The 27,193-nt window shown below is 36.0% G+C and overlaps 2 protein-coding genes and 4 long non-coding RNA genes across 8 annotated transcripts in view; 4 read left to right on the top strand and 2 right to left on the bottom strand.

Annotated features, from left to right (window-relative positions):
* Positions 1-2,548: 2,548 nt before the first annotated feature.
* Positions 2,549-3,463, top strand: LOC136246090 (uncharacterized). Its single transcript, XM_066037542.1, has one exon. The coding sequence runs from the start codon at positions 2,705-2,707 to the stop codon at positions 3,332-3,334; it is 630 nt and encodes a 209-aa protein (XP_065893614.1). The 5' UTR covers positions 2,549-2,704; the 3' UTR covers positions 3,335-3,463.
* A 4,748-nt stretch (positions 3,464-8,211) lies between these two features.
* On the top strand, positions 8,212-18,145 carry LOC136247500 (uncharacterized). Of its 2 annotated transcripts, none has more exons than XM_066039222.1 (9): positions 8,212-8,380; positions 11,448-11,576; positions 11,816-11,962; positions 13,212-13,340; positions 13,843-13,980; positions 14,466-14,591; positions 15,880-16,017; positions 16,760-17,257; positions 17,720-18,145. In XM_066039222.1, exons 1-9 carry the CDS (start codon positions 8,308-8,310, stop codon positions 17,953-17,955), a joined length of 1,614 nt encoding a protein of 537 aa, XP_065895294.1. In that variant the 5' UTR covers positions 8,212-8,307; the 3' UTR covers positions 17,956-18,145. The 2 variants fall into 2 exon arrangements, with proteins under 2 accessions (XP_065895294.1, XP_065895295.1); XM_066039223.1 differs by having other exon boundaries at positions 8,214-8,380; positions 16,787-17,257.
* Positions 18,146-19,425: 1,280 nt separating this feature from the next.
* Positions 19,426-27,193, bottom strand: part of LOC136246086 (uncharacterized) — a 12,342-nt gene continuing 4,574 nt past the window's right edge. Inside the window, exons 2-3 of the long non-coding RNA XR_010696240.1 lie at positions 20,763-20,831; positions 19,426-19,968 (exon numbers count right to left, since the gene is read on the bottom strand). This is a non-coding gene — a long non-coding RNA (uncharacterized lncRNA). The remainder of the gene's footprint in view (positions 19,969-20,762; positions 20,832-27,193) is intronic.
* On the top strand, positions 23,615-24,579 carry LOC136247496 (uncharacterized). The gene is made up of 3 exons (XR_010697603.1): positions 23,615-24,065; positions 24,134-24,180; positions 24,230-24,579. It is a non-coding gene; the product is annotated as an uncharacterized lncRNA (long non-coding RNA).
* On the bottom strand, positions 23,730-26,290 carry LOC136247495 (uncharacterized). 2 transcript variants are annotated; one of them, XR_010697602.1, is made up of 10 exons: positions 25,836-26,290; positions 25,609-25,787; positions 25,402-25,556; positions 25,287-25,342; positions 24,868-25,220; positions 24,661-24,813; positions 24,315-24,370; positions 24,213-24,263; positions 24,109-24,159; positions 23,730-24,054 (listed from the first exon to the last, which is right to left on the bottom strand). It is a non-coding gene; the product is annotated as an uncharacterized lncRNA (long non-coding RNA). The 2 variants fall into 2 exon arrangements; XR_010697601.1 differs by having other exon boundaries at positions 25,402-25,481; positions 25,836-26,289.
* LOC136247497 (uncharacterized) lies at positions 26,273-27,187 on the top strand. Its single transcript, XR_010697604.1, has 3 exons — positions 26,273-26,493; positions 26,537-26,630; positions 27,026-27,187. It is a non-coding gene; the product is annotated as an uncharacterized lncRNA (long non-coding RNA).

Below are 27,193 nucleotides of genomic sequence, written 5' to 3'. Positions count from 1 at the left end.
TGCAATATACCTTATAGTTAAACCCCATAGGATATCATTGATAACAAAAGATATCCTATGAGTGGCTGAATATAGGTGTGGTTTTGTGGATTCTATCTCACACTTTGAAGCATTTGACTTCAGAAATAATGTAGTGGATTCTATCTCACACTTTGAAGCATTTGACTTCAGAAACTTGCTGAAATTGAGGTGTTACAGTGATATCACATGTTATGATAAACCTTATATCCCACACTTTGAAGCATTACTGTAATAAACAACCAGGCAAATAAATGAGTAAGTTGTATGTGGTTTCAATTTTTGCTGTGCTTGTAGTGCTAGGATATGATAAAGCTTCATGTAGACTTTGATCCAACAGAAAGTGTAAAGATGTTATCTTTCATCTAGATCCCTATTTTACAGGCCAAAAGTGGTTGGTGTATCAAAAGTATTGCTCAGCCCCTCAAACGTATTAAATTATTGATGTAACCAACCAATTCTTGATTGGCTTCTTGGGATTATAATCAATGCATGTGGGGATTTTCCCAATTTAAATAAACTGGTATATGGTAGCTTTTGTAGGGTACTTTGAATTATAATAGACTCACAATGCAAACAACTACTGAATAACTATTAGTCAACACAACTGATACAATGTATCCAACATCAGGGAACCCCTCTCCAGTTTCAAGTTCCTGTAAAGCAATGCATGATAGCTACCATGCATGTACAGAGAAGATTCTAGCACAGAGGCATCTTCCCAAAAGCCCTCTCTGGTGCCTGCAAGAAAAAGTTCACAAACCATCGAGATACTCCATAACTCCAATAGAGCACTCGATGACTAAGATATACCACAATCCTAAAGCCACATTAATTTTAATACTAAATATGAACTGAAAATTACATGGCTATAGCACGAAGCTTAAGGTCCAAAAAAGTTATGTTACTCATGCATGATGAACATCTGTAGGACCATGGTGTCATATAGACCTTCAGCACTTCTACTGTAAAGTAGGCAAATTATATTTATTAATTAATGCACCCACTTGCTCAGTCAAATTAAAATTGCTTCAAGCCAGGCTAGAGTAATCAGCGGTTAATAGTAATTTTACAGGTCTTATTCAGCATGCATTAATTATTTTAATATTCTACCGAGATCACTACAACCAGCTGTGTGACAGGGTGCACGTTGTCCCTATAGTCACATGCTTGCCCAGTCAAATTATGTTTTGAAAACCTATTGAGCTTCTCAAAAATTAAGTTTGTTTTGCTTATACAGTAAATATTATGCTATATTTTCCCTTGGTAGTAGTACTGTTTTATTAGAGCACATTAGTATTTCGTTGGAGCAAACAACTGCTCTATTAGAGTATCTTGATCTTATTTCTGCAAGTAAAAAGTGTTAAATAGTTACAAATTGCAGTAATAATCTATACTGTATTAATTGCCTTCTTTGTTATTAAAAATTTTAAACAAAAATTACAAATGCCGTGCTAACCTAATAGTTATATGCTCAAAGTTATGCCGACATAGCTAAATGACATAATTTTAAGCGTGTTATAATGCAGCTAGGTCCCATTTAGACCACTCTGATGCTAAAAATAATATTAATTGAACTGAAAAACTAGTGAGTAGATTAACACTTTGGCATAAACACTATTTATGACATTGAGTGTCTCCCTGACCACCTACATCTTTACTTGGGTGTATGCTGTACCACTTCCATGACTCCATCTCCTATCCTTAAACAAATAACTAGTATAGTGTACCACACAGTGTTTAGCTACGCTGCAAAATTAAAGCAATTCTAAACAAAAGATGTGCAGCTAAGTATACTTGACTGCTAACTGTTGGACAGCACTGCGCATCAGTGGTCTACGCCTTAAATAAAATAAGTTATAAATAACCCTATTTTTTGGAAAACCATACATATGGACACATTGGTAAACTTTCTTTTTTTATAGCTACAATGAAGCACTGAGCGGTTATCTACCTTGTGTGAAACTTTTGTGATGATACAATAAAGTATTCTAAAGATATGGCTAATTTACTGTCTAATACATAACAAGCTAACTTTTCATTATCAGTTTATAGAACTGTATAGTGATCAGACAGGCGTGACAAATTCGTGACAAATCGCTTTTTTGACAAACATTTCCATTCTTATAATCTAAAAATGGATAAAAAGAGATCCTTGCAATTGATAGTTTAATCATGTGTTCTTTGTGATTTTCTAAATCACTCTAAAGACAAGAAAATGTTTGGTTTTTGGGATGACTGAACAAATCACTTGACCCAATTTGTTAGTTAATTGGTGTCACACACATTGTGAAACTACTACATGATCTGATATAGCTACTCAAGTTAGCTATATCTCCTAGAAAAAAAAAGCAGCTGTGGGTGTGAAATTTCAAAGCAAGAAGGCTTAATAGTTACTTTATCAAAATTGTGCCTGCTCGTGATTTCACTAAAGTATGGCTTAGTCTGTCGGCGCCCGCGCATTTGCATAAAGAAGGCGACGCCCGCCCCTCATCTTTATGCGCCGGGCGCCGACAGATTAAGTTCTGTTATACGTTGACAATCCGGGTAGCTACCTACTTACGTATATTATTTCTTCAGTGTTAACTAACGTATCTTGATTGCTATATAACACCGCTTCAGCACTTTTTGTGTCTCTTCAGCATAGTATTTTGACGCGGGTAGAAACAGGGATAGCTTAGTAGCTATGGCTACCAACGTGGGTGCTGGTAGCATTTATAAATTGAAGATTGCGGAAGATGTGACTCTGGAACAACCATCAGTAAACTATGATTATTTGGAGTACTTGCTAGTTGGTCTACATGCTGGATATCCAAAGAAACGTTCTTTGCTGAAGTTTGAGGACATTCCACGTGGAGATGGACCTATAAATTATGCAATGATGTATCTGTACTATCAGTATTCTCACAAGGCCAGTTTTTACTCAGTTTACCAAGCACCACATATTACCCGCACTATTCAAGCCCACAGAGTCCTTAAATCATGGAGAGAAACTGAGGCAACGTCTTCAAAACGAGACCACAGAGGAGTATGGGGGACCGAGTGGCTGGGGTTGGATGACATTGATGCTAAAAGTCAGCCAACTGGTCAAACCACCATACGAGCTGGTCGACCAAGTGGCTTTGTAGAAATTGATATCACTTCTGTAGTAAGAGAATGGAATGCTGGATACCCAAACTATGGATTGCTTATCTGGGCCACAAACGAAGACCAAGAAGGGCGTGATATCAGATTTGCAAGCAAGTCAGACACTGATGTCTCCAAGCATCCCTACATTATAATGAACTGTTTTAGCACTGAAACAAATCCAGCTTGATGTAGGTGGCCCTTAAAACAGCAGTTAGCTATTGGGTGTGCATTTTCTTCAACTTATTCCAGTACATATGTGCACCTGTAATATTTATGTACTGTAACTTCATAATAATTAAGTTACATGTGCATATGACTTTTATTGTATTAAGTAGACACACACATACACACGGACACATACACACGGACACACACACACACTCTTTCATCACAGCTTGTTTATTATATTTAGTGGTTAATAATGTAAAGAGTGCTACATAATACACACCTAGCTAACACGTTTATCAAGACAGTCTGATGAAATAAATTGTACAACATGTACATGAATGTACTATAGTTAACCACTCAGGACTGCTAGAGCAATTAATGTTTTTCTTAGAAATGTTAGCAAATACACAGAAGATTTACAAGTGCATGCAAAATAAAACAAAACCGAAGCCATTTTATACAATAACATGGTGGTTTGAGCAGCTGGCAAATAACTACCATTAATTTTTATAGTGGGCTACCTAACTGTAAATGGTACATATGTGACCGGGCCTGCGAAAATAGGGCATGTGGGCACAAAGTACACCCCATCACTCTACCGGTCATATCTCAGTACTGGAATGGTATTCTTGCATTCTGTAACTTGCATCATGCTGCCAATTAAATGCTTACTAAGAGCTGAAAATTGCAATGCCATAGCATAATGGTACAAAAAGTTATGGGTGATTAACGTGTGAAAAAGTAGGCAAAAATCATGTGCCCACATGCCCTATTATCGCAGGCCCAGTCACATATACTAGACTATATAGTTTTAAAAAGCTAAGTTGTCATTTTGCGGATAAGAACTAGTGTTTGAATACAAGCTTCATATCATGTACAAGTGTGTTTGTAGTTGGGCCTGTGAAAAGTGTGAGTGTGCATGGGAACAAATTGTATTACCCTAATTTTATGTATATAATTATCTTTTTAATGGTGTTATCTTTAAAATGAAGCTGATATATTTAGCTATCACCAGTAGGAAGAGTTCTCTCTATCATAACCACAAAGTTTTACATCAATATTTGTGACCAGATCTGCGAAAAGGGGTCTTATAGCCTTTCCAATTGCATGTACTTGGCAATCCATAACTTGACTTGTGAGTATGGTACCAGCCTGAAATGTGGTCACCCTACACTCCTACCATAACACTATAGTCTTTAAAACCCCTTTTCGCAGATCCAGTTGCTTTTATTCTTTACTAAATATTATTAATAGCGAGTTATGCTAATATTCCTGGAACACTTTAAGTAGCAGCTTGCAAGCTTAGTTATTTGAATGGTCCAGAATATGTAGCTACACACATCCCTTTAGTCACTAAAAGTGCATGCTGCTTAAGACATCAATCTGTCAATAGAAATACTGTCAGTAACATGCAAAATAAGTTTAAACTCTCATAGAAACTTGACCTCAGTGAGGTCATTCTAAAGGCATGTTTGGGTACTTTTATGACCAACACGCTGTCAAATTGTCATGAAGGAAACACAGGACTGTACTGTCTCCCAGCCACTAGGTAAACAAAGCTTTGCTATCCACAGTGCCACCTTACCAGGTGATGAATGTTAATAATGTTAATTTTAATAAGCCATGGTGATGCTGCCAATCAGCTTTGGCAAATGTATTATTCTGGATTTCCTACACACATGTTGTGACCACTATTACTCCTACTAACACATGGGTGTATTAACGGATCCAAAAACTGAAATTAACTTTTACGCTTGCAGTAGGAACACCAAATTATCACTGTTTGTAAAGCAGCAATATGGGTAGGTATATATGGGAACAGAGCTGGGAAATATAGTTATACAGTGTAATGAGGAACGTACGTTGACTCCTCAAAAGCAGATTAATGGAAAGCACTTATCATGCATTGAAAAACTGACCTATGTAAATTTGAAATGCTCCAATAGAGCAATCAGATGTATTTTAATGAGCAGTCAAAAAAGAATATCCATAATGGAATCTTTAAAATGGGTATTAAAAGAAAATATAAACTGTGTAGCTAAGTATTTTTTGAAGATATAGTAGCTAAATCTTAATTTAATGATTTTAATTAGATAATTTAAATCACTACAATACCTGACCAGCCATTGATAAAGACTTTCAGTAAAGGGAGCCAAACACATTACGTATATTAGGTTAAAATGAAACCATGAATCTAGTTAATAGCAGGATTTGAAGTATTTTAGTGTTCAAATTTTGCCGGCACCTGGGGACTGCACCCCCACACCCCTATAGGAAACTGGAAAGCATGTTGGAAAATCCTGGATAAGCCCCTGGTTACTATATGTGACTGAATTTTGGAAAATCACCCATATGGGAGCACGTGAAATAATTAGAATTTTCATGTTTAGTGGGTTGCTAATAAGAGCAGGGCACAAGTTTGAAGATATTTCAAGAATTTTCTTATAATTTAAGGTATTGAGAACGGTTCAAAATAATCAACAAGTAGATTTGCACTATAAAGTTTATGTTTTGATCATTAACTATTTTAAGTGTCAAATGCGCCCATATGGGTGATTTTCCAAAATTTGGTCACATATTACTTCCTACGCTCACTCAGTTAAACTAATTGGCTTTCTACTCAAGCATATAAATGTTTAGATGGTTATACATTTAATTAACACAGTTCAAAAAGGAAGAAAATAAGCCTACATAATGTAGGAACATAGCAATCGATTCACTTCTATTTTAAGCCATAATATTTCTGTTATAATAGAGTCCTAAAACTAGCACTCTTATACGTTTGTATATTACACTTCAAATATCAAAAACAATAATGGCAAAGTAATTATGGCATGAAATATGTTTGATAGCTTTAGCTACCGTAAAAAATTTATCTTCTTGCATCACTATATCAATAAGCAGTAAGTAGAATAAATACAAAAAAAGAATTGCAGCAGCTAGGCCTAGTAGCAGCTTCAATAATGGTGTGAACAATTGTGCTGGATAGATAACCAAAATTATTTATAAAAATGTATTGAGTTTAAAATTCTGAAAGAATTACTGTAACAAACTGCTAAGCATTTTATTATCTATTTTATATAAACAATTATGTACTGTTTTATAGCTCAATACACATCCTGTTCTTGGAAAAGATGAGTTTACTTTCCACTCTCTCTCTCTCTCTCTCTCTCTCTCTCTCTCTCTCTCTCTCATCTCTGATTATTATACCCTCCCTGTTCCCCTTGATGGTTGGATGGTTCATTTACGTCAAACACCATGTGAACACAACTTAAAGAGTTTTCAGACCATATTATGCACAGATTGCATGTACTCTTAGACTACGTATGTAAGAGCACTCACATTGAAAAAAAGTGTTTTAAATATAGCTAGCTATAGCTACCTACTTTGTTTTACAAGATTAGAGCTAGTGTAACTATAATATGTTTAGAGAATGTTTTGGTTATTCATTTTGTAGCTTTGTGGTTGCGTTTATTTATAAAGTGCACTCATAAGATTTGCTTACTCATCTTTACTTGGTGCGGTGGTTATAAGTCTTCCTAAATATCAAGTTAGTATGTTGGGTTTAGCAATTGTAAAAATGAATCTAGATATTTAGCCACTGATGTAGCCAAGGATAAGAAATGATGGTACAGTACAATGCCCTGCCAGCTGATATTGGTCATATATTATTACTGTTACAGTACTGTATGTGTCTGAATCTGTGAAAAGGGAGCTAATCATAACCTTTACAATTGCGTGTACTTTGGAACCCACAACTCATGTACAACCTGTGACTTGGATACTAACTTGAAACTTGGCCATGTTGTACTCCTAACATACCACTATACTTGGTGTAATTTTAAGCTAATAAGTTAATTATGTGACTGGATTTGCAAAAAGGGGTCTTCCACACACATCCAATTTACTAACTTTGACAATCCATCAATTCAGATTGGAAAATGATAATGAGTTGAAATTTGGTCAGCAGTGAGTACCAAAATAATGTAATAATTGGAGAAATTTTCAGGCTTACATGTTACTTAAACACTAAATTATAGTCTTCTAAGTGTATAGAATTGGAAGACCCCCAATGATAACTTATATATGTAATTATGATTAGCCGAATTTGTACAATTTGGAAAGACTAAAAGAATCCTTTTTGCAGATCTGTTCACCATATGGATAAGAAGAAATTTACCTCTAAAGTTGAACTTGAGAACAATTCAGCAGTTTATAAAAATCTTATTATATTAATAATGTGCTTGACTATTGATATCTATATTTATGGTGACTGCTCTATTAGGTGGCCTAATCTTAACCTAGTGTAGGCTTCATCATTTATTCTGTGTCACAGCAAGCAATGAACAGCCAAATACAATCACAGTAACTGTAGATTAGCAGTGTTTTAAACATTATTACAAATGACTATATGTGACCGGATTTGCGAAAAGGGGTCTTCCACACACATCCAATTTACCAACTTTGATGATTAATAACTTCAGATAGGAAAAAGCTATTCACTTGAAATTTGGTCAGTAGTGAGCACCACCATAGCTTAATAGATGGAGAAACTTTCAGGTTTATATGTTAGCTGCACACTAAGTTATGTTCATAGAATTGGATGTGTGTGGAAGACCCCTTTTTGCAAATCCGGTCACATGCATCAGGTGTAGCAGTTTTGTAGTTTCACAGGTATCTCATGATGTCATGTACTAAGTGTAACATCTTATATCTGCTGACACAAGTAGCAGGTGTGCATTCCATACTGCATGCTACACCGGTAGTTTTACATTGACAAGAAAGTGAAACTGCTTTTTTATACAAGTCAAATATTTTGCAATTTGTAAGAAACCATTCCTGTAAGGGATGAGTGTCTACAACGTATATATATATGTGTGTGCGTGTGTGTAAGTCAGTATAAATAGCAGCTCCTAACAGCAGCCTGCATTTATTGTGACAGGAGTATTAAGTGTTGCAAGTGTGGTTGACTGACATTTACTGCAAGAGAAGATGAAACAACAGATAAAGATAACATTCTTTTTGTGCTGGATGGCTCTGATATCAGAAGTGGCATTTGCTCAATGTAAGTAGAGAGATGTTCGGCAGTATGCATGTACTAGAGATGGTGTATACACATTACAAGATGTACAGTATATGTAGTAGTTACAAAAGCAGGGTAACAGCACAACTAGTTTTTTACTCCACTCTGCAAACTCTGAGATTAAGCAGTATTAATGTATATATGTAGCAGCAAAAGTGTCCTGATTTGAAGTGTTTATAACATGAATGTACAGTGTATTTGTACTCTATGTGGATAGCTAGGGGTGTATGTCAGTGATATACATATGTACTCTGGCTGAGAAGGTCTGTATAGTGTACTTTTGATAGGTTCTGATCAGATGTATATACTGTGCAAGTAAGCTATTTAGGTAAAAAGGCTGTAGGGAGTAAGGAAATGCTATGTGCTTATTTAAAACTGTTGTTAGTGAAATAGTTTTCTAGTCGTGCATGCACTTAGTAAAGTTCAGCCTTCCATTTATTCCATCCAGTGCCCCCGCTTGTAAGCTAATACGGAGTACAATATAGTGTTTCAGTTGTACAGCATCAGCACTATAATTTTGCATTCACATTGCACAAGCAATATTGTTTTTGTGATATTCATCAAATAACTCCATGTAATAATAAGCGATACAATTCATGGCAACCCAGGCTAAATGTCACTTGTGCTTAGTCCTAGCATAGTTACCTTATTGAATTACAGTTTAACAAATATGCCATACATTTCATAGAAACTAATTATCAGTTTCATGTATGCAGCAATAAATGGATATGGTAAATACATGTTTTCAGTTCAATCAGTTAGACTAGTCACATTATACAATGTTGGATTGTGTTATTGACCATACAATAGTTCACAACAATCTGCCTTTTCCCATGATAATAAATTTAATATCACATTATTTTTAATATTATAACTATTGCCTCTGCACCATTTCGACAAAAGGTAGCTAACACCAAACAATTATTTCCTCAACAAACTTCCAAAAAGCTTAAAAGTTACACACAACAATTATTAAAATTATTAGCAGTACTAAAGTGGTGCAAGAAGAGCAAAACAGAACTGAGTACAAGCAATAAAGTATAGATGACAAAGCAACCACTGACTGTGTATGCAAACATTTAGAAGTGTGTAATAGTTTAACTGGTCTACTAACAACCATGTATGAACTGCAGAAGTTCCACAACACATCTGTAAAATAATTTTTAAGGAGTTTCCAGGTAACTGCTTATGTATAGCTGTGTCATCAGTATCATGTTCAACACACAGGTGTGCTGTTTATGTGTTACAGGTTGTAGAGATCATAGCACGTACATACATATATGATGGTAATCAGGTTTCTGAACTCACACAAACATGTGCAGGTGTTACATTGAGGTATGAAACATCCTGGGATCATATGGTTTTGTTTCTTGAACTAATAAAAACTGCCGGATAGTGTGTGTTACTTTAGTAATACTACGGAACCATATTTGATATGATTCAGGAACTCAATACACATTCCTGCACTTCTACAGAAGTCATAGGTAGTTTATAGACAAGTAGGGATGCTTTAGATTTAATGTCTTCGCTACTTTCAGCAATGGTTCTAGCTGTGCCGTACATTTATCTTCAGTGGTTTAAACTATCTATTAGTACAGTCATCACACTTCTAGTGCCTTATGCTAGCTTTGGATCATTGAGAAAAACAATGTAAGTGTGCTGAGTTAGAAGAAAATGTCTCATGAATTAAGTAACTAATAATTTAGCTAGTACATATTCATTAACTGTTAGCAAGATGTTATGACTACAGCTGTAAGTAAGGATGTGCAGTATACGTAGTGAATGACATTTGTGACTGGATCAGTGAGAAAGGGTCTTACAAGCTTTCAAGTTATTCATACCTGTTTAATCTATCATGTTAAAAATTACACCCAGGAATAGTGCTATGGTAGAGATCTAACATGACCAAATTTCAGGCAGGTATCTTATGCACAAGTCAAGTGATGGATTGACATGTCCATGCAGTTGGAAAGGATCCATTTTCACAGATCAGATCACATTAATTATAAGCATGAGTATATGTGACACATCAATCATGATTGTATGGGCATTGTCATTATGGATAAGTATAATATGACAGTTCTTGTATAGAGAAACTACATAGTTCCATTCTAACAAATTTTGTATAATTATTTTATAAGCACCAAATCAAAGACTCAAATGTGTTGAAATGCTCTGCTTAAAATGGCAGTACTTCTATGATGTGGTTTTCCCATGAACAACTTTTGCATCAAGTTATCGTAAGATAACATTCAACTCAACACGGCATATATCTGTAAACACCTGTGTGTTGTTACATGTAGTGAACTAATATGGCTGCATTGTGACCATACATAGTTATAGATGCCTTACCTTATAAGTGGTATATGATTCTTTGCATTATAAAACAGATATGCGCAGATAGATGTGTGTTGCCGCATGTACAGCATCTTTATTCTAATAGATTTTGGGCCATCATATGTAGTAAACTCATGATCATGCATATAGGGGAGATTGTGTACATATTACAAAAGATCCATATGAACAAGCAATCTCCAAGTTCACTAAATGTATTATACATTTCCAATTCAGTGGTATATAATAAAATGATAGGCTACTTGGCTTATAGTGAATGTTGTAATAGAAGTGTGGCGCGTGCTTTATTTGAGATGAATCAGTTTCCTTATTGTACACATTTTAGCTGCTACACTACACCATCTAACAATGAATATCTGTGCATATGTATATAACACAAAAATGAATAAATTAGTATAAAAGTGAAATAAACTCTACCACCTATAGTATTATAGTTATTTTCATGTACATTTGAATCAGTATGCATGCTTAGTATGAATAATAATAATAATAATAGATTGTATATACAGCTGTGTATGCTGGTAGCACACATCATCTGAGACTAAGCTGCAGCACATTACAATAAATACACTTTCTTCTTTACAAATACATTCATAGATGCACAGTACACAACTGCAACTTCCTTTAGCTGCTACTAACAGTAATATTTTGTGTACTGTACTGCAAATTACTGTCTTGTTTGTCTTGATTACAGCTAACTGCTTTTTTATGTCTGACTGTTCTGACACGTTTTCAATACCTGGATTTACATATGGACAGTGTTGTGATGGAAGGACTGGTGGCTACAGTGTAAATGGTGCTTGCATTTCATGCAGTTCACAAGGTGAGCTAGTCACCTATTGACAATGGATATTTATAATCAAGAATTGCATAAATTTACAGCTTGTACTATTATAGACTGATTAAATGTGTTTACCACAGCAATTAGGTTGCTGGAATTTATTCTTTTTGTGCAAAATGTATCCAAATTTAAAATTATGATTAGCCAAATATGTATATGGGCTAAAAATCCTATTGTTACTCAAGTCTGTTGTATTACAGATTGAACTTTGTTTTACACAGGGGAATGTCACAAGTCTAGTAGTGATTGTGGAGACAGTGATCCATCTGTGGATGCTTATGGTTCTTGTTGTCTAACTGCTGATGGTATATCTACAACAGGGTCCTACAGGAGTCCTAGTGGTGTCTGTACTCCTTGTAGTTCAGCTGGTAAGTTTATTGCATTCAGGTGCACAGTTAATGACTGGAGTAATTAAATAATTACAAGCTGATCTGTAAAACACTTTAATACAGCAAATACATTTTATGTTAATGTGTAAAGACTCATACACTGTAATAGAGGTATTTATCTGAGTGCATGGCTTACCATAGAGATTTACATGTATTTATGCATGCAAGTGACATAAACATGCACAATGAACACACACATCCAGCAAATGCACTCACACAATACACGCACATGCTAAATTTGTGACTAGATTTAAAAAATCACCCTTATGGGCGCATTGTTGATTCAGAGAAAAATATATTTTAATAATTTAAATTCACCAGCCTTGGCAGCTACACGTATGGATTTTTCAGTAAAGATGTAGCAATTCACAACCTTTAAGAGCAGCTAGTGGCCAAGGTAATCCCTGTAGAGTTTCCCACCATTTTAGATAGGTTTTTCACCAGTGTTGCTGTATCACAAAAAGGGGTGGAGGGTGGTGGGGTGGGCAAGAGATAGACTACAAAATAGACGAGAATGGTAATTGAAGGTACCAGACCACAAAATAGACTACAAAATGGACGAGAATGGTAACTGAAGGCACCAGACCACAAAACAGCCCGTCAGAGGCAAGAAATAGACTGAAATCTCACAAAACAGACATACATCACACATTCAGCTTCCTGCCCATCTGTTCAGAGTGTATGAATCTCCCAAAGCACTTCCCTGTTGTTCACAGACCTGTACAGATGTCTGGTGTGGTTATACAGGCCGCCAGAGAACAGTCCACCAATAGCAGACCCGACAAGTTGAAGGCAAGTTTGATATGGAAATTGTTAGCCTGATAGTGCAGCAACTTTATGCTGGTGTCATCTCACTTTTAGCTTTTACACCCATATGGTTGATTTTGCTAAATCCGGTCACATTTACACATGCACACACGCACACAGACACATGCACACAAATGTACACACACACGCGCGCACACACCACACACACACCTGCAAACATGCACACGTTGTTCATACTACATGTACAAGCACCATGGTATATATATGCACTCACAGTACCCATAGTTTCTATACCATGCATGCATGCTACACCACGTGCGTACTATGCACATAGTGATGGCATAGATAACAGAATTTGTTTATAAGTATATTGACAGTTTTTATAACATTCACATAACTATTAAAGTTACTAGCCACATAATGTATAACTATTACAGTAGACTTGTTGTCATTATTGTAGGGTGCCATTCAGATGATACTTGCAGTAGTCAAACAGCTGATTCTTCAGAACCTGCTCTGTCAACATGTTGTGCAACAGGAGCAGGCTCTCACAGGAGTCCTGTAGATGGTGTATGTACAACTTGCTCAGGTACACCATATGTACAGTATGTGTGTTAAACATGCTCTTTACATACATGTACAAAAATAGCATGCATTTGGTGTGCATTTGGTTGTTTCCATAGTCTTAATTGACAGGTTAGTTTACCCCTCAAAAAGAAACTCTTGACACCCAATTTGATATTGAGACACTGTACTGCAGCCTCATGTGCATTGACATATGTATACATACCATAATTCTAGTGTGCACAAAATATGTAGATATTCCGCCATATATCTCAAATATCTTATTGGCATACATGCAACTACAGTTTGTGCAAAGCTGGCAAGTACACACTTGTAGATTAATAACCTATCCTTGGCTATATGTTACTTTAGACATTCTACCCTATATACAAATAATTGTAAAATTAGGTTGCTAGGGGCCAAAGATAAAAATCTTTATTATGACATCATCTGTTGTCATGATGCACTACAAAATTGTGTAATCCCAATTATGTTAATGGTGTAATGTGTTTATGATCCTTTTGCAGATAAGTGCCACATAACCACAGACAATTGTGGAGATGATCCACCATTAGTTGGTGTGTTCTCCTTTGAGGAATGTTGTTTGCAGACATATGTTGGGTCTTATGAACATGATGGTCAATGTCATCCTTGCAGTGTAGCTGGTGAGCTGTAGTATAATGCACAAGAAAACTATAATATTACTGCATCTTATATAATTTGTTAAACATAAAGCGAAGCACCCAAGTGTCATAGGTAATAATCTTGTAAATAAAAACTGATGAATACTGCTTAGTCAAAAGTTTTAAGTTTATGATGTGAGTACTTATGTTGATGTGTGTGACTGGATTTTCAGGAAGGGGTCTTCCACACATATCAGTTGTACTAACTTGAAAATTCATAACTTCAGTTGTGCGAAATTATGCTAATGACTTTCAATCTGGACAGTGTAGCTGAATGGATAAATTCATAATATTATGTTACTTTGACAACAAAAATGTGTGATCTAATCTTTCAAGTTCACAGTTGGGTGTGTGTAGAAGACCCCTTTTCACACATTTGGTCATAATAGACATAAATCAACAGGTCACAATATGAATACCGTTTTGGCTCCATATATACTCTCAACAAATGCTTGTGTTACTTACAGGTTGTTATAAGGAGTCAGATTGTTTTGGTTTCCCTGATATTATTTCTGATGACTTTGGTTCATGCTGTGCAGCTGGAGGAACTGCCTATCTGGATCCTCTTTCTGAAGAATGCACTGTTTGCCCTGGTAAGTGTAAAAATATTTGCATATGTATACATGTACATATATATCTTTTAGAATACATTTACATACGCACACATAATGTGATGTACATGTATATACACACATGCAGACATTGTTAAGTTGTAGTTACCTAAAAAAACACACATTTAACCTAAGTACAATTCACGCAATAACAGTCAATCTGCGGTTGTTTTATGTGTCTTCTTTTTGCATTTTATAAAGCTCCAAAGCAAGCTTATGTAGCAAAAAAATTAATACTATATACTTATATAGCTATGTTCATGTATCAAAAGTCGTAACATGCACTATAGTACCACACATAGAACTTGACTGACATGTTAACGCATTAATTTGATTGTGGCAAAGTGACTTATTTTTTCTAGGTTTTAGCTAAAGTTCTAACACATCCAGTAGTTGTTGAATGAATGTTACATATGTTTGCTTAATCAAACTTTATAATGAAAATATTGCCTGTTAGACATATATATATATACTCATGCATATACTACAACTTTTTTATGTGACCAGATCTGCAAAAATGGGTCTTATAACCTTTCCAAATTCGTACGTTTGACTACTCATAACTCATTGAGTTTTTATCCTGTCACCTTCATATTACACTACGACATAGTGCTATGTTAGGAGGGTAATATGACCAAATTTCAGGGTTGTACCATATTCACAATTCAAGATATAGGTTGCCAAGTAATTGGAAAGGTTATACTAAAAGACTGCTTGTTGCAGATCTGATCACATAATTATATACATGTATACACAAGTATTATTACATTGCACATGCACGTGTATTACAGTGGCAGAACTAGGATTTTTAAAAGAGATAAAAGTTTCCGAAAATTAAATATTAGAAATAATCTAACAGAAATAAGATGATTAAGGACATACCTACAGAAATATTTGAGGTTTTAGAAACTCTGATATAGGATTTAGCCTTTTAGCTAACAGCCAAAGTAAACTGAACAAACTGTAGGGCACAATTGTGACTAAGCTGTAGCTTTGATTGCTCTATTAGAGTAGCTGCTTGACTGCTCAGTACTCTTAGTAGTATAAATTTTAAATGCAGTGGGAGGTGAAAAGTAGAGTCTTATTGTTAGAGATATTTGTTAAATGCAATCGCATGTATGCTATAATGTTAATGCAACAGCAAAGCTAGTAAGACTACCCTAATAAAAGGGGTTTCTGTCAAAACCACAGAAATTCATCTATACAGTAAACACACTATTGTACTGTATAATACAAAACACCCAGTTTATACTAGTACTCTTTCGCACAGCTAAACAATGTCATCTCAGTGAACTTTGCGAAGAAGGGGGAACGACTGTCCAAGCCAGTAGCACAACTGAATGTTGTGAAAAGGGAGGGAAATCTTACAGTAATGGATTTGGGTGTTTACCAGCATGTGGAGTGATTGGTGAGTTCACAAACACTTTTACCACTACAAAAGATTATACATAATATTACAGTATGCATAGGTGGATCTAGGAGACACTGATAAGGGGGCTGAGGGGGGGCAAGAAGTTATAGGATAAAATCCACTAATAGGAGATAAATGGAACTCTAGTACACAAGTTATATTCATTTACATAACTTTTTCTGGTATAGCTGGATGAATGAAGGGCATACACTTTCTAAGACTCTAACTGGATATCTTCTGAGAAACAACAATTTAAATTAGGTCTCCTAGGATTGAATTTGGAGCTTTTTCATAGCTATTTAGTGAACAAAATGCATACTTTGTGAGGCATATAAATTGGTTAAGCCTGTTGATGGTAAAGTGTACTAAACATATGGTAGTATAACAATAATGTACAAAAATTGTCAGTTAATGACATTAGAATTGTGACTGTTCTATTAGAGTAGTGACTGCTCTATTAGAGTATCTCGATCTTTGCACAAAAATTCAAACTTATTTGTCTCATTTTCTTCACATGTGCAGTTTAAGTAAAGTGCATTGTACTGTTTTCCTGTTGGCTTTCTGTACTTCTGAATACAGTACTAGTGTGAATACATGATTCCTGTTTCTGATGCCAATGTAGTTCCTGTAAGTCCAAGGGGGGCAAGAGAGGGGTTAGGGAGGCAAAGCCCCCCTTGACTCCGCCACAGATCCACCTATGACAGTATTTGTGTTTAATAATGTTTACATTTGCCTACAGTCACTGTGAACACCACATTTTCTGTAGAGGGAGATCCCCATTTCATCGTACCACTGTTGTCAAAGGATTTCCTCTGTTATTCCATACAAGGATATTCTGGGTTGACATTCAACTTAATCTACAATGATGCCTTCACTATCAATGCCATGTTTGTTAATACTGAAGGAGATACCAGTGAAGCTACTTGGATTGGGAAATTAGCAGTTATTCCACAAAACAGCCATAGATCTAATGCTGTTGTCTTTGACTCTGTCAAACAAACAGTAACCATTGTTGGTGACGGGAGTTTGAATGCTGCAACAATTAAACAGATTACATTCACTGAGAATGGCACAGCAAAGTTTAGTAAAACAATGAAGAAGCAGATTGGTAATCCTATCATACGTGTGATGTATGTTAAGCCTCAGGCTAAATTTGATGTCACTTTCTACAAGGATCACCTCAATGTGGACTGGAGTTTGAATTATGATGAGCTCCATGATTCCCATGGACTAATGGGTATGTTGTAAGCTTATGTGACTGGGCCTGCAAAAATAGGGCATGTGGGCACATAAAATTTGTCTACTTTTTCACAATTTCTTGTGTTATAACTTTTCACTCTGTTATGCTATGGACATGCAATTTTCATCACCTATTGATTTAATTGGTTGTATAATGTGAGTTACTGAAAGCAGATATTCTATTCCAATACTGAGATATGACCTATTATGTGATGGTGTGTAGTTTGTGCCCACATACCGTACTTTCACAGGCCCTGGCAGCCTTATAATAGACTGCTTGAGTATTATAGACAAGTGCATGTGAAAGTATAATTATATACAAAATTTATTAAGAACTATGCATTGTTGAAAATAGCTTCCATTAAACTCATTTGGATTTAACACCAAGGTGTTGTAATTTACTACATTTCAAAGCTGTATAACATTTCAGAGTTTATAACAGATTGTAATCTTTTCATAGGTCAATTTATGAAGAAAGGTATCAACATCGACACTAAACGGGAAATGCTGATATTCTCAAATGGTCGTGACCCTGTACCCGTTGCTAGGGACTCTGTTATGACAGGCAAGTGGTGCTGGAAGGCTAAAAATTATGGCAATCAAGGAGAAGGTCTGATTGAAGGCAACGTACTGGATTATCTGGTGCCTAATATCCTTGATGTTGCTGATAAGCTCAAGCACCTCAAATCTAACTAGCTAAAACTGACTTAGTTTGAAGGACTAGTAAAACTGTAAAACTATTTTGTACTCTTTTCAGACAATAGTTATTTATATTATACACAGTGTGCTTTCTCATTATTTCATATAATATTATGTAACTACAGTACATGTATGCATAAAACATACTATATATGGTAAAATGCTTCAAATAGTAGATGTAATTTATTGCAACACAATAAATTGAAGTTAACATGCCTTGGTGTGGGCGTAGAATGGATACAGTGGAAACCTATGTACCATACTGTACCATAGTGAATGAAGTCAGCATCCTTTAGTGATAAACTAGTTTTTCGGGTAAAGTAATTAAATTCAGCAACACAGAATCCATGAGATGACTGTAAGGTCCATTAGAGCAACATTGTACATTAGCAAAGTAGCCCAGTGCTAGCACCACAAAGTGAAATCAATGCATTTGTTTCAGGCAAAACTTGAACCAATCTTGTAGGATCTAAGGGCAGGTGGATGAAGTGCTAATTATGTGTGCACGGCCAAATCAAACCAATTACGCTAAATTTAACTTGTATGATTATTCATTGGTTGCTGCTATCACATTGTGTTGCCATGCATATATGGTGCATTGCTGCAATCTTGTACTAATTGGAAGACCTAAATTATTTGCTTCATGGTCAACTGTAAATCCAGTCATGTATTGTGCCATATCCACAATGCTTGTCTGCGTGGCTTGTGCAAAAGTTATTACACCCTACTCCAACAATTGCCTCAGTTTCCCTTTCCCCGAAGTACTTGTGTATATGAATGTTATTAATTTTGTGTTTTGTGCTGTTATGTATAATTTTATGGCAATTGTGCAATATGTTATGTGATAGATATTTGCATGAGTGTTTGTTTGTTTGGTGTTGTTGTGTACACTTTAGGGCTTTGTGGGAAAATGTTATTGTGGTTAGAACTAGGAAAAAGTAGGCAATAGAGCTAGGTGCGGTGGAAGGGTGGTATGTATAGCTAGGAAAACATTATATAGTCGTGTCTGTCTTGTATGCACACATACTAAATACATGGTAAGTGGTGATTGCACCCCGGGGGTGTGCACTGCTTGAATATGCTGAGTGCACACCGCCCCGGGGTGTTGCCACACCAATCAGCATGTTAACAATACATATCACAATAATCACTAAAAGAGTTAATAAAGGTACAAAGGTACTTTTTCACACATTTTACTTGCCAGCAAACAGTGTTGTAACAAATGACTTTTTGAAGTGATTAATTGTAGCTTTACACATGGAAAATTACCGACAGTTAAAAACTATAAAAGTTAGTTAAAAATGAGTGTCCTTTCACAAATCCGGCAAAATATGTGTGGGGGTAAAAACTTACCAGTAATAATAAAACATCATATAACAATGATTTTGTTGTAGCAAGTTTCCATGCAGTGCATCGCATGTAACACTAATAAAACAATTTGGGTATCTCATAAATTCTGTAACACGGTAAAACCTGAATAACCTCTTCTATAATATAAATGAAAAGTTATTTACATAATGAATTACAAATTGCAAGCTCAACCATAAACTCTATCTCAATCATGTATACAACAACTACATCGGTTTAACAACAGCTAAAGTTAATGTAAAATATTCCACAGTTCCACAGCTGCAGTATTTATGGTTGCATCTTATACCCTATGACTTTCACTTTGGAATCAAAATTTTGAGATTGTGATGCATCCATCTTGACATAAATGCACCTTTCTTTTGCAACTGGCAAGCTGATGTTTTCAGAATTAAAGCTGATAGCTGACTGGTCATAGGTGAAGTAGTACATGTACTTTTCCATGGTCCCATGTGTGTAACTTGAAGAGAAAATGACATGCCCAGGTTTACGATCCTGTGCAAATCCACTGCGTACATAAGCATATATGATGACTTCATTTGCATAACAAGGGACACCCTCTTTGCTGATGTCGATTTTTAAAACACTGCCATCTTGAGGAATATTGTACCATGTTGTCTGATTAAGGGGATGTTCATTGTGCTAAGAAACAACAACACCATACTAAACAAAAATAAAACATTTATAAATTTTTACTGAATCTGGTAAACCCTGACTTATTACTGTTGTTAGCACAAGCAGTGGTTTAACACTATACCACAAGTTGATACTGTGCACACACCGCAAGTGTTTATACTGTTCTTATATGCTTTACAGCAAGAGTTGTTTTTTGTGTGCAAAACTGTCATCAAATGTTTGAATGGTGGTCTAAGGTATTTCAATATACATATTCTCAACTGACTTGAGCAGGTGGACTCAGCACTAAACTCTCAGCAGTGGTGGATAACTGCACTATGGAATTTAAAAGTGTATTTAACTATCAGAGTCTCTTGGTTAGGGAAAGTGATATTAAGCTTTTTGCCTTTCAATGTGTTGCTCTTTCACTTCTGAATGCAATTAATGTCCCACCCACTGCCATCACCTACTATGAGTTGCAGTCTAAAACTCAACAAGCAGCCATTGCTTTATAATTAAACAAAAGATCTAGCTAAAGCAAACAATTGACAAGGTGCGCATATTGATGCTTCAACAATAATATCTGTTTGCTAACAATGTCAGATGCTTGCAGATCCAGTCACATGTACACTGTTAAAACTGATGTACTACGGTAGCACCTACAAACGATGTATTTTGTCAAAAATAGCACCTCTAAGTACTACCATAGCACTACAGTTTAACAGCGTACTGAGAACTTCAAGTCATTAAATTTTATATTATTATGAATATGTATACGTAGGTATTCTTAACATTCTTGTAATACACATCATTCCTCTTACTTTATAACAGAAACCGTTGTCACTCATTGTAACTTCTTCAGTGAATATATCTGCCTTTGTTTTTTAATCCTAGATAAAATTATTTTGACACAATTAAGTTACATAAGGATGATAAATCTAATACATTGTAATCATTGCAGCCATTGACTGTGACCATTGTTGGTTTTTGCGTACTTTTTAAACCTTGAAAGTCACACTAAATGTGAAACTACTTCAGAGCTTCTAAAACAATGATTTCTAAAATATTAATGCAATTGTATTTTTTTTAATAACTCAACTTCTCTATTACATGACAGTTACACCAATAGAGCCATGTGTTTCAGTATGGTTATTTCTATCCATTATATATAACAGCGCACAGTACTATCTATAGTATTCTACTGTGGTGCTCACGGCAACTATGATACAGGTAAATACTGTAATTATGCATTCTGGGGTGAGGTATGCATGGTACAGTATCTTCTGTCATGTCATGTACTACTTCTTTTAATAGCTAAACGCTCTGGAAGCTTTACTTGATAATTATGTAGAAAGATAGTCTTTATATAGTTAGCCTCTGACTAGTGGAATAGTTTACTGTTCTGTTTTTGTTTTCTGACACTCATCCATCTGGTAATTAAACAATCCACAGAAATGTCAGAAATTAGTATAATGAATGGTGACTAACCAGAAACATGCAACACAACAGATAATCATATCAAGCAAATATGTCTTTAACAATGAACTAGCTCTCCCACATCATACCCTGATTACCCATACACCCCAATACACATGCATATAAACTCTCATCCAATGGGGTTGTGCCACCAAAGCAGTTGGCTATTGATACTACTAGTTGAGGTTGTGCCACCAAAGCAGTTGGCTATTGATACTACTAAAACACACGACACCAAAACGCACGACACCATACACTAACAGTAAAATTCACAGTATGCACGATAACTTGAGTGGCAGAGTGGGGGCTAGCATAATAATAATAAACTTAACAAAAAAATTCAGGACTGCTCAGCCCAAGCGGCACTAGGAAAAACCTGATGGCTTTTTTTTTTTTTTTTTTTTAACCAACAGGGAAAAACCAAAAATGCTCCACTCTGCATGTGTGCAAAATGATACAGATGTTCAGTGTATGCAAAATGTCAGAAGAGTCCAGCATCCAATCCACTTCATTGTAACAACTCATCTAAACACAGCTAAGGAAATTAGGGTGGGTGGGTGGGAGCCAACCTGTACTGAAAACGTGGCATAGATTGAATTAGTGCACACTATCCCAACTTTATATACCCACCCTGCGTCACGTCCCCACATGACGCAACTACATTACGTATTCCTGTGGGAGCTTATTTTCTGTCTAATTCACTGCGTTCAACCGCCAGAAAATACACATTCCGGTACATGACCAGTAAAGGGGTGGGGGGAGGGAGAGAAAGATTGATAGGTACATAACGTCCGTAGGAGCTTGCCACATATCAAGTATGAGCCATCTTTGCTCAGTTTTACTTTTAACGCAAGGACAGAAATTTAATGCTCTAGAAAGCCTTGCTTCAAGGGTAAATCCAACGGCTTGCAGGGGAGGGGAACACTTAAGCCAAAATGCAGGTTGGGGTAAAAGTTCTGTAGGTTACTGTATGCTGAGACTTTGAGTGTTTCTCTTGCATCTGAGTAATAGATCAGTGCTAATCATGAATATAAAGACCTTGTCGAGTGTATGATGCAGAAGAAGCAGTTAAGCAGGCCAAATTGCGGGGTAAGTAGAAATCTAGAAAATGGGAACAGAAAGTGGGAACGGGAATGACTAATGGGAAATGCCTGATAAAGGAATCAATATACAGGATGGATTTTACAAAGCAATCTTTCTTTGCAGCATTGTTGGATCCCTTTACTAATATGATCAAAACACTCTAATAAAGCAGTCACCTGCATTAAAATACTGTAATAGAACATCCAAGAATGCTTCACTACATGTGACTGGATTTTGGAAAAATGATCCAAATCGCACATTATATTTTAAGTTTCAAGATAAACGGTTTTAAGTTGGCATAACTTTGCAAGGATAGCAAGCACACATATGAAATTTACACAAAAGATGCATCAATCTATTACCTTTCAGGCCATTTCCAGTACTTGTAGCTGCTTGTAGAATTTCCCGCCAAACAAGATAGAAAATCTGAGTAGTTGGATGAGCGAAGTAGCATCACGAATGCTCACAAAGGGGTGGAGGGTGGGGGATGGCAAAGGGATAGACTCCAAAATGGAGGAAAGACCACGATTGGAGTCTAGACACGAGATTACAGGGCTGTGCTGGCTCCTTAGTGGCTGATATGTAGCAAAATCAACACAAGAAATGTCTGGCCAACATTACGAGGCTGTCCACTAGTAAACCAGTGATTCTTGCCAAACTAGGTTCTTCACAAGACCGGAAACCACAATTCGAGCTCTACACGCCACCCAGAAAAGAATCTGTTGAAACTAGTTTGAGTAGCAGTGAGGGTAAAAACTATTAGTATGATAATGTAGCTATCCACTGGAGATGTTAGTTTGATTTTGCCTGATGTGCGATTTGGATCAGTTTTGTAAAATCTGGTCACATATTATCCAACCAGGGACCCACATCGATAGCTTGTGAATTGATGGACTATAGCTGTCATAGATTTATATAACTAAGTTGTTGATACTGAAAGTTAGCTACTCCTTTGAAATCATAAACAATAAAATTAAAATATGTGACCTAATTCAGGAAAACCATCAATCTACACACATAAATAAATTGTGAGACACACGATTTTAAACATTACAATCCAGTATATAGCTTGGGAAAGACAAAAGCTACAAGTTTGAAATTTTCACTGCACTGTTAAAAGTGATGTGTTGAAATAACACCAAAACCAGGTGTAATTTGACGGTACCAAATATAACACCACCTTCTGGTGCTATATTAACCAACACATAGATGGTGCTAAAACAACATGATTATTTGGGTTGAATTTACAAGGTTTGGTTGAATTGACACTTTTAAAAATGTAATAATAGCACTCTAAAATGTAATAGTAGCATCTGTTACAACTGAGTTCTATGTCAGTTCTATAGTTGAGTTCTTAATTCATCATATCATCTTCAAATATCCAGGCAGTGATCTCTAGTGCAAAAAGACAAAGACACTGGCTTCTTTCACTCTTGATCCTGATATCCTCATATCTGAAGGTTCTCCTCCATCTAGATCTTTTGAATGCTGTTCAGGTGGCTGCCATTGAAGTAACTATGCCACTACCAAGTGATTGGAATAGTCTTGAAATAGCTATATAAAAGGTAAGCAATTACAAAACAGTATGTGTATGTTCTTACTACATACCATGTTCACTGTCACATGTTATCAGCACAAAGTCTTTCTTCCACCTCAAATCTAAAAAAATATCAAATAAAGGTATGGCTAAAATTATGAATTGTTTAACATACTTGTTGTCTTACTGTAGCACTTGTTCAGCTGAATCAGACATGCCCATTTATCTAAAGATCAGAGCAATTACATACAAACAATTAAAATTGTTGTATGCATACCTGAAAAAGAGACTGCCACTTTTTCATTGCACATAATCAGTTTCCACTTCTGTGACCTATAGCAAGAGAAGCATAATATTTAATATGTTGCTACTACAGACCAAAAGCTAAGTTGGCTATGCCTTTGACTATTGATGCATGTTTATATAGTAGTAGTCTACAATAAGCTTTCTCAATGGTTGTTGAACGTTAATATCAAATGATTTCTAGACAATACTTATAACTGAAACACAGCAGAACAATGGTGATACTGTACAGATACAGCCACAAAAATCCTACAATACCCTCTTTGGTTAATAACACAAGATCCCACACATTTACACTGGTTTTATCCATGGTTACTTACATGAAACTGTTGCCAAGTAGTTAGCTTCTTTCACTTCACAAGTGACATGAACTACATCTGTCCACATCATGATTCATGTCCCTAGTCCTATATCAATGACTTTATCTGATGGAGACATTATCTGCAAGTGACATTTTACTCTTGTAGAGAGGACTATGTGTACAAAAAATATATGTTTATATACTCTAAATATAATAGAGTACTTACAGCAGGAAGATGCAAGTTTTCAGACTCCACGCAGTAGCCACTGTAAATGGAAAAATTGCAGGGTCTTCTGTCTTTATTAGCACTGACATAACAGGCAACACTAACACTCATCACAAACTATAACGCAAACAACTAAGATAAACCATATGTATAAATTATTGTCAATAAAAGGTAATCCACAATTCTCCAGCATAACTCAAGCAACTATGCAAGTTTTTGGTAGCAGCAGTGTAGTAGTAGTAGCAACAGCAGTAGCTGTGTTTATCTTTGAACATCGGATTCCACATCAGATGAATTCCGCATAATTATTAGTTTAATTTTAGTAGCTGATGCTGGCACGTTCATTCATAGATCTAAAAACATCAGGAACAGAGAGAGAGAGTCAGCATGTATGTACAAGCAATATGAATTCTCTTTACCTGTATATGTGATAGTGTCACTACACAGTGCAGTTCCCAACCTCTTGTACAATGACCTATAGTAAGAAAAGCATAAGGAACTACAGACCAAAAGCTATAATAGTGTATACTGTACCTTTTGACTTATGATTCTGATGGGTATTGTAGTCTTCAATAAACTAGCTTTCTCCAATGGACAGTTAATATCAAACAATTCTATTATAAACACAGCATGCAGAACAATGAGAATATGTACAGATACAGCCACAAGCCACAAAAATCCCACACCACCTATTAACAAAAGATCCCACATATTTACACTGGTTTTATCATGGTTACTTACATGAAACTGTTGACAAGCAGTTAGTTTCTTTCACAATTATATTGACAAGTGGCATGAACTGCATCTGTCCATATCATGAGTTGAATTGTAATCACCTTTATCAATAACTTCCATCTGCCAGCAGTATTGCTGTCATGGAGACATAGCTATAGAGACTCGGATGTAGGAGTAGTAGAACTCTGCGTATGCATAAATAATTATTTGTTATATCAATGAAACATACTTACAGGAGCACCCAGATGTAAAGGAGGCTACGCGTTAGCCCATATAGCTGTATCCCTCCTGCATGAGTCCCCTCGGGAGGTTATTCACTATGTACTTGACATCACATGATGCTGAGGGTCTTAAAGATCAGTCCTTGATGCCAGATGGCTATGACACAACAGGTTAGACTGACGCTCATCACCAAATAGCGGCTGCGTAGTTTCACTCTCAATTGAGAGGCAAGCTAGTCTAGCTAGCTACCTACAAAACACTGCTCTCGACTGTAAGCTTCGTCAGAATAGTAGTTTTTCTACGAGAGCTTCGGCATGACCTGACCTATCTTTACAAGCGCTAAGTTTTCCATAGTAGCAGCGGCCTCGGTAGCAGCTCTTCTCTTTAAACATCAGCTTTATCATCCCGAGCATCATCCCTGCACTGCGGTTTAATGCGCTATGATGGTGCGCGTTCATTCTAGTTCATGATGCCAGAGATGATGCTAAATATCGTTTGAATGGCGAGCTCCCTCAAGTAGATATCTTAGTGAGCTAGAACAAGCCTGTATTTAAAGTAGATTACTTACACTGGTTCGACCAACCGTGACGCGGGAGAACGGCAAACTTTCACCTGACCGCGGGCTGGTAGAGACCGAGGGTAGAGACTGCATGAATACAGCGCGAAGAGGTTAGTGTATGGTGCTGCTAAGCTATATTATGGCACTTCATAGCTATACACTCTGCACAACTGATCATGAGTCTGACTCAAGTTAACCATAATCAAATGATAAAAGCTACAGCTACTGAGCTACTCTGGATAGTCAGGTTTGTTCAGGTTTCAAGACTATTTGATGATATACAGAGCTATATGGCTATAAGGTCTATTACCATGCCTGACTTAGACATGCAATACAGTTCAGTATAGCTCATGGCCTCATGCTAATGTACGTGCATAGCTAGTTAATCATTTGACTTTTGTACAACCTGATGCCAATGTAGCTAATTGCAAAGGTCTAGAGGTAGTTTGTAACTTATAGTGAAACGATTACCTCTACCATAACATTCCATGTTCGTGCTCCAGCAACCAGCAATTTTACAAACATTTTGTCCGAGTCACTAAATGTGCACCAATCGACTGTAATATAGTAATTCTTAAATACTATCCAAGAAGTAGTACCATGTGTTATAGTACATTGCTCTTTAACACTGTACTAGTGTAGACAGCGAAGTTTTGAACTATACATAAGATATGGAGTCATGCAACATTACTATATAACTCTTCGTCTAAATATGCTGACTTAAATGAAAACGATTGACTTTTTTTATTAATTGTAAATATTATATTATGTGTATCTGTTATCAACATTATTACACTGTATAATATGTAC

This window comes from Dysidea avara, chromosome 2 (genome assembly GCF_963678975.1).
Source record: "Dysidea avara chromosome 2, odDysAvar1.4, whole genome shotgun sequence".
In the NCBI taxonomy this organism is placed as follows: domain Eukaryota; kingdom Metazoa; phylum Porifera; class Demospongiae; order Dictyoceratida; family Dysideidae; genus Dysidea; species Dysidea avara.
This window is presented reverse-complemented; position numbering and strand designations above follow the sequence as displayed.

Coding starts and splice junctions, on each gene's coding strand:
- LOC136247500 (XM_066039222.1), top strand. CDS start 8,308: ATGAAACAACAGATAAAGATAACATTCTTTTTGTGCTGGATGGCTCTG. Junction 13,981..14,465: donor TCATCCTTGCAGTGTAGCTG/GTGAGCTGTAGT, acceptor TGTTACTTACAG/GTTGTTATAAGGAGTCAGAT. Junction 17,258..17,719: donor TGATTCCCATGGACTAATGG/GTATGTTGTAAG, acceptor ATCTTTTCATAG/GTCAATTTATGAAGAAAGGT.
- LOC136246090 (XM_066037542.1), top strand. CDS start 2,705: ATGGCTACCAACGTGGGTGCTGGTAGCATTTATAAATTGAAGATTGCG.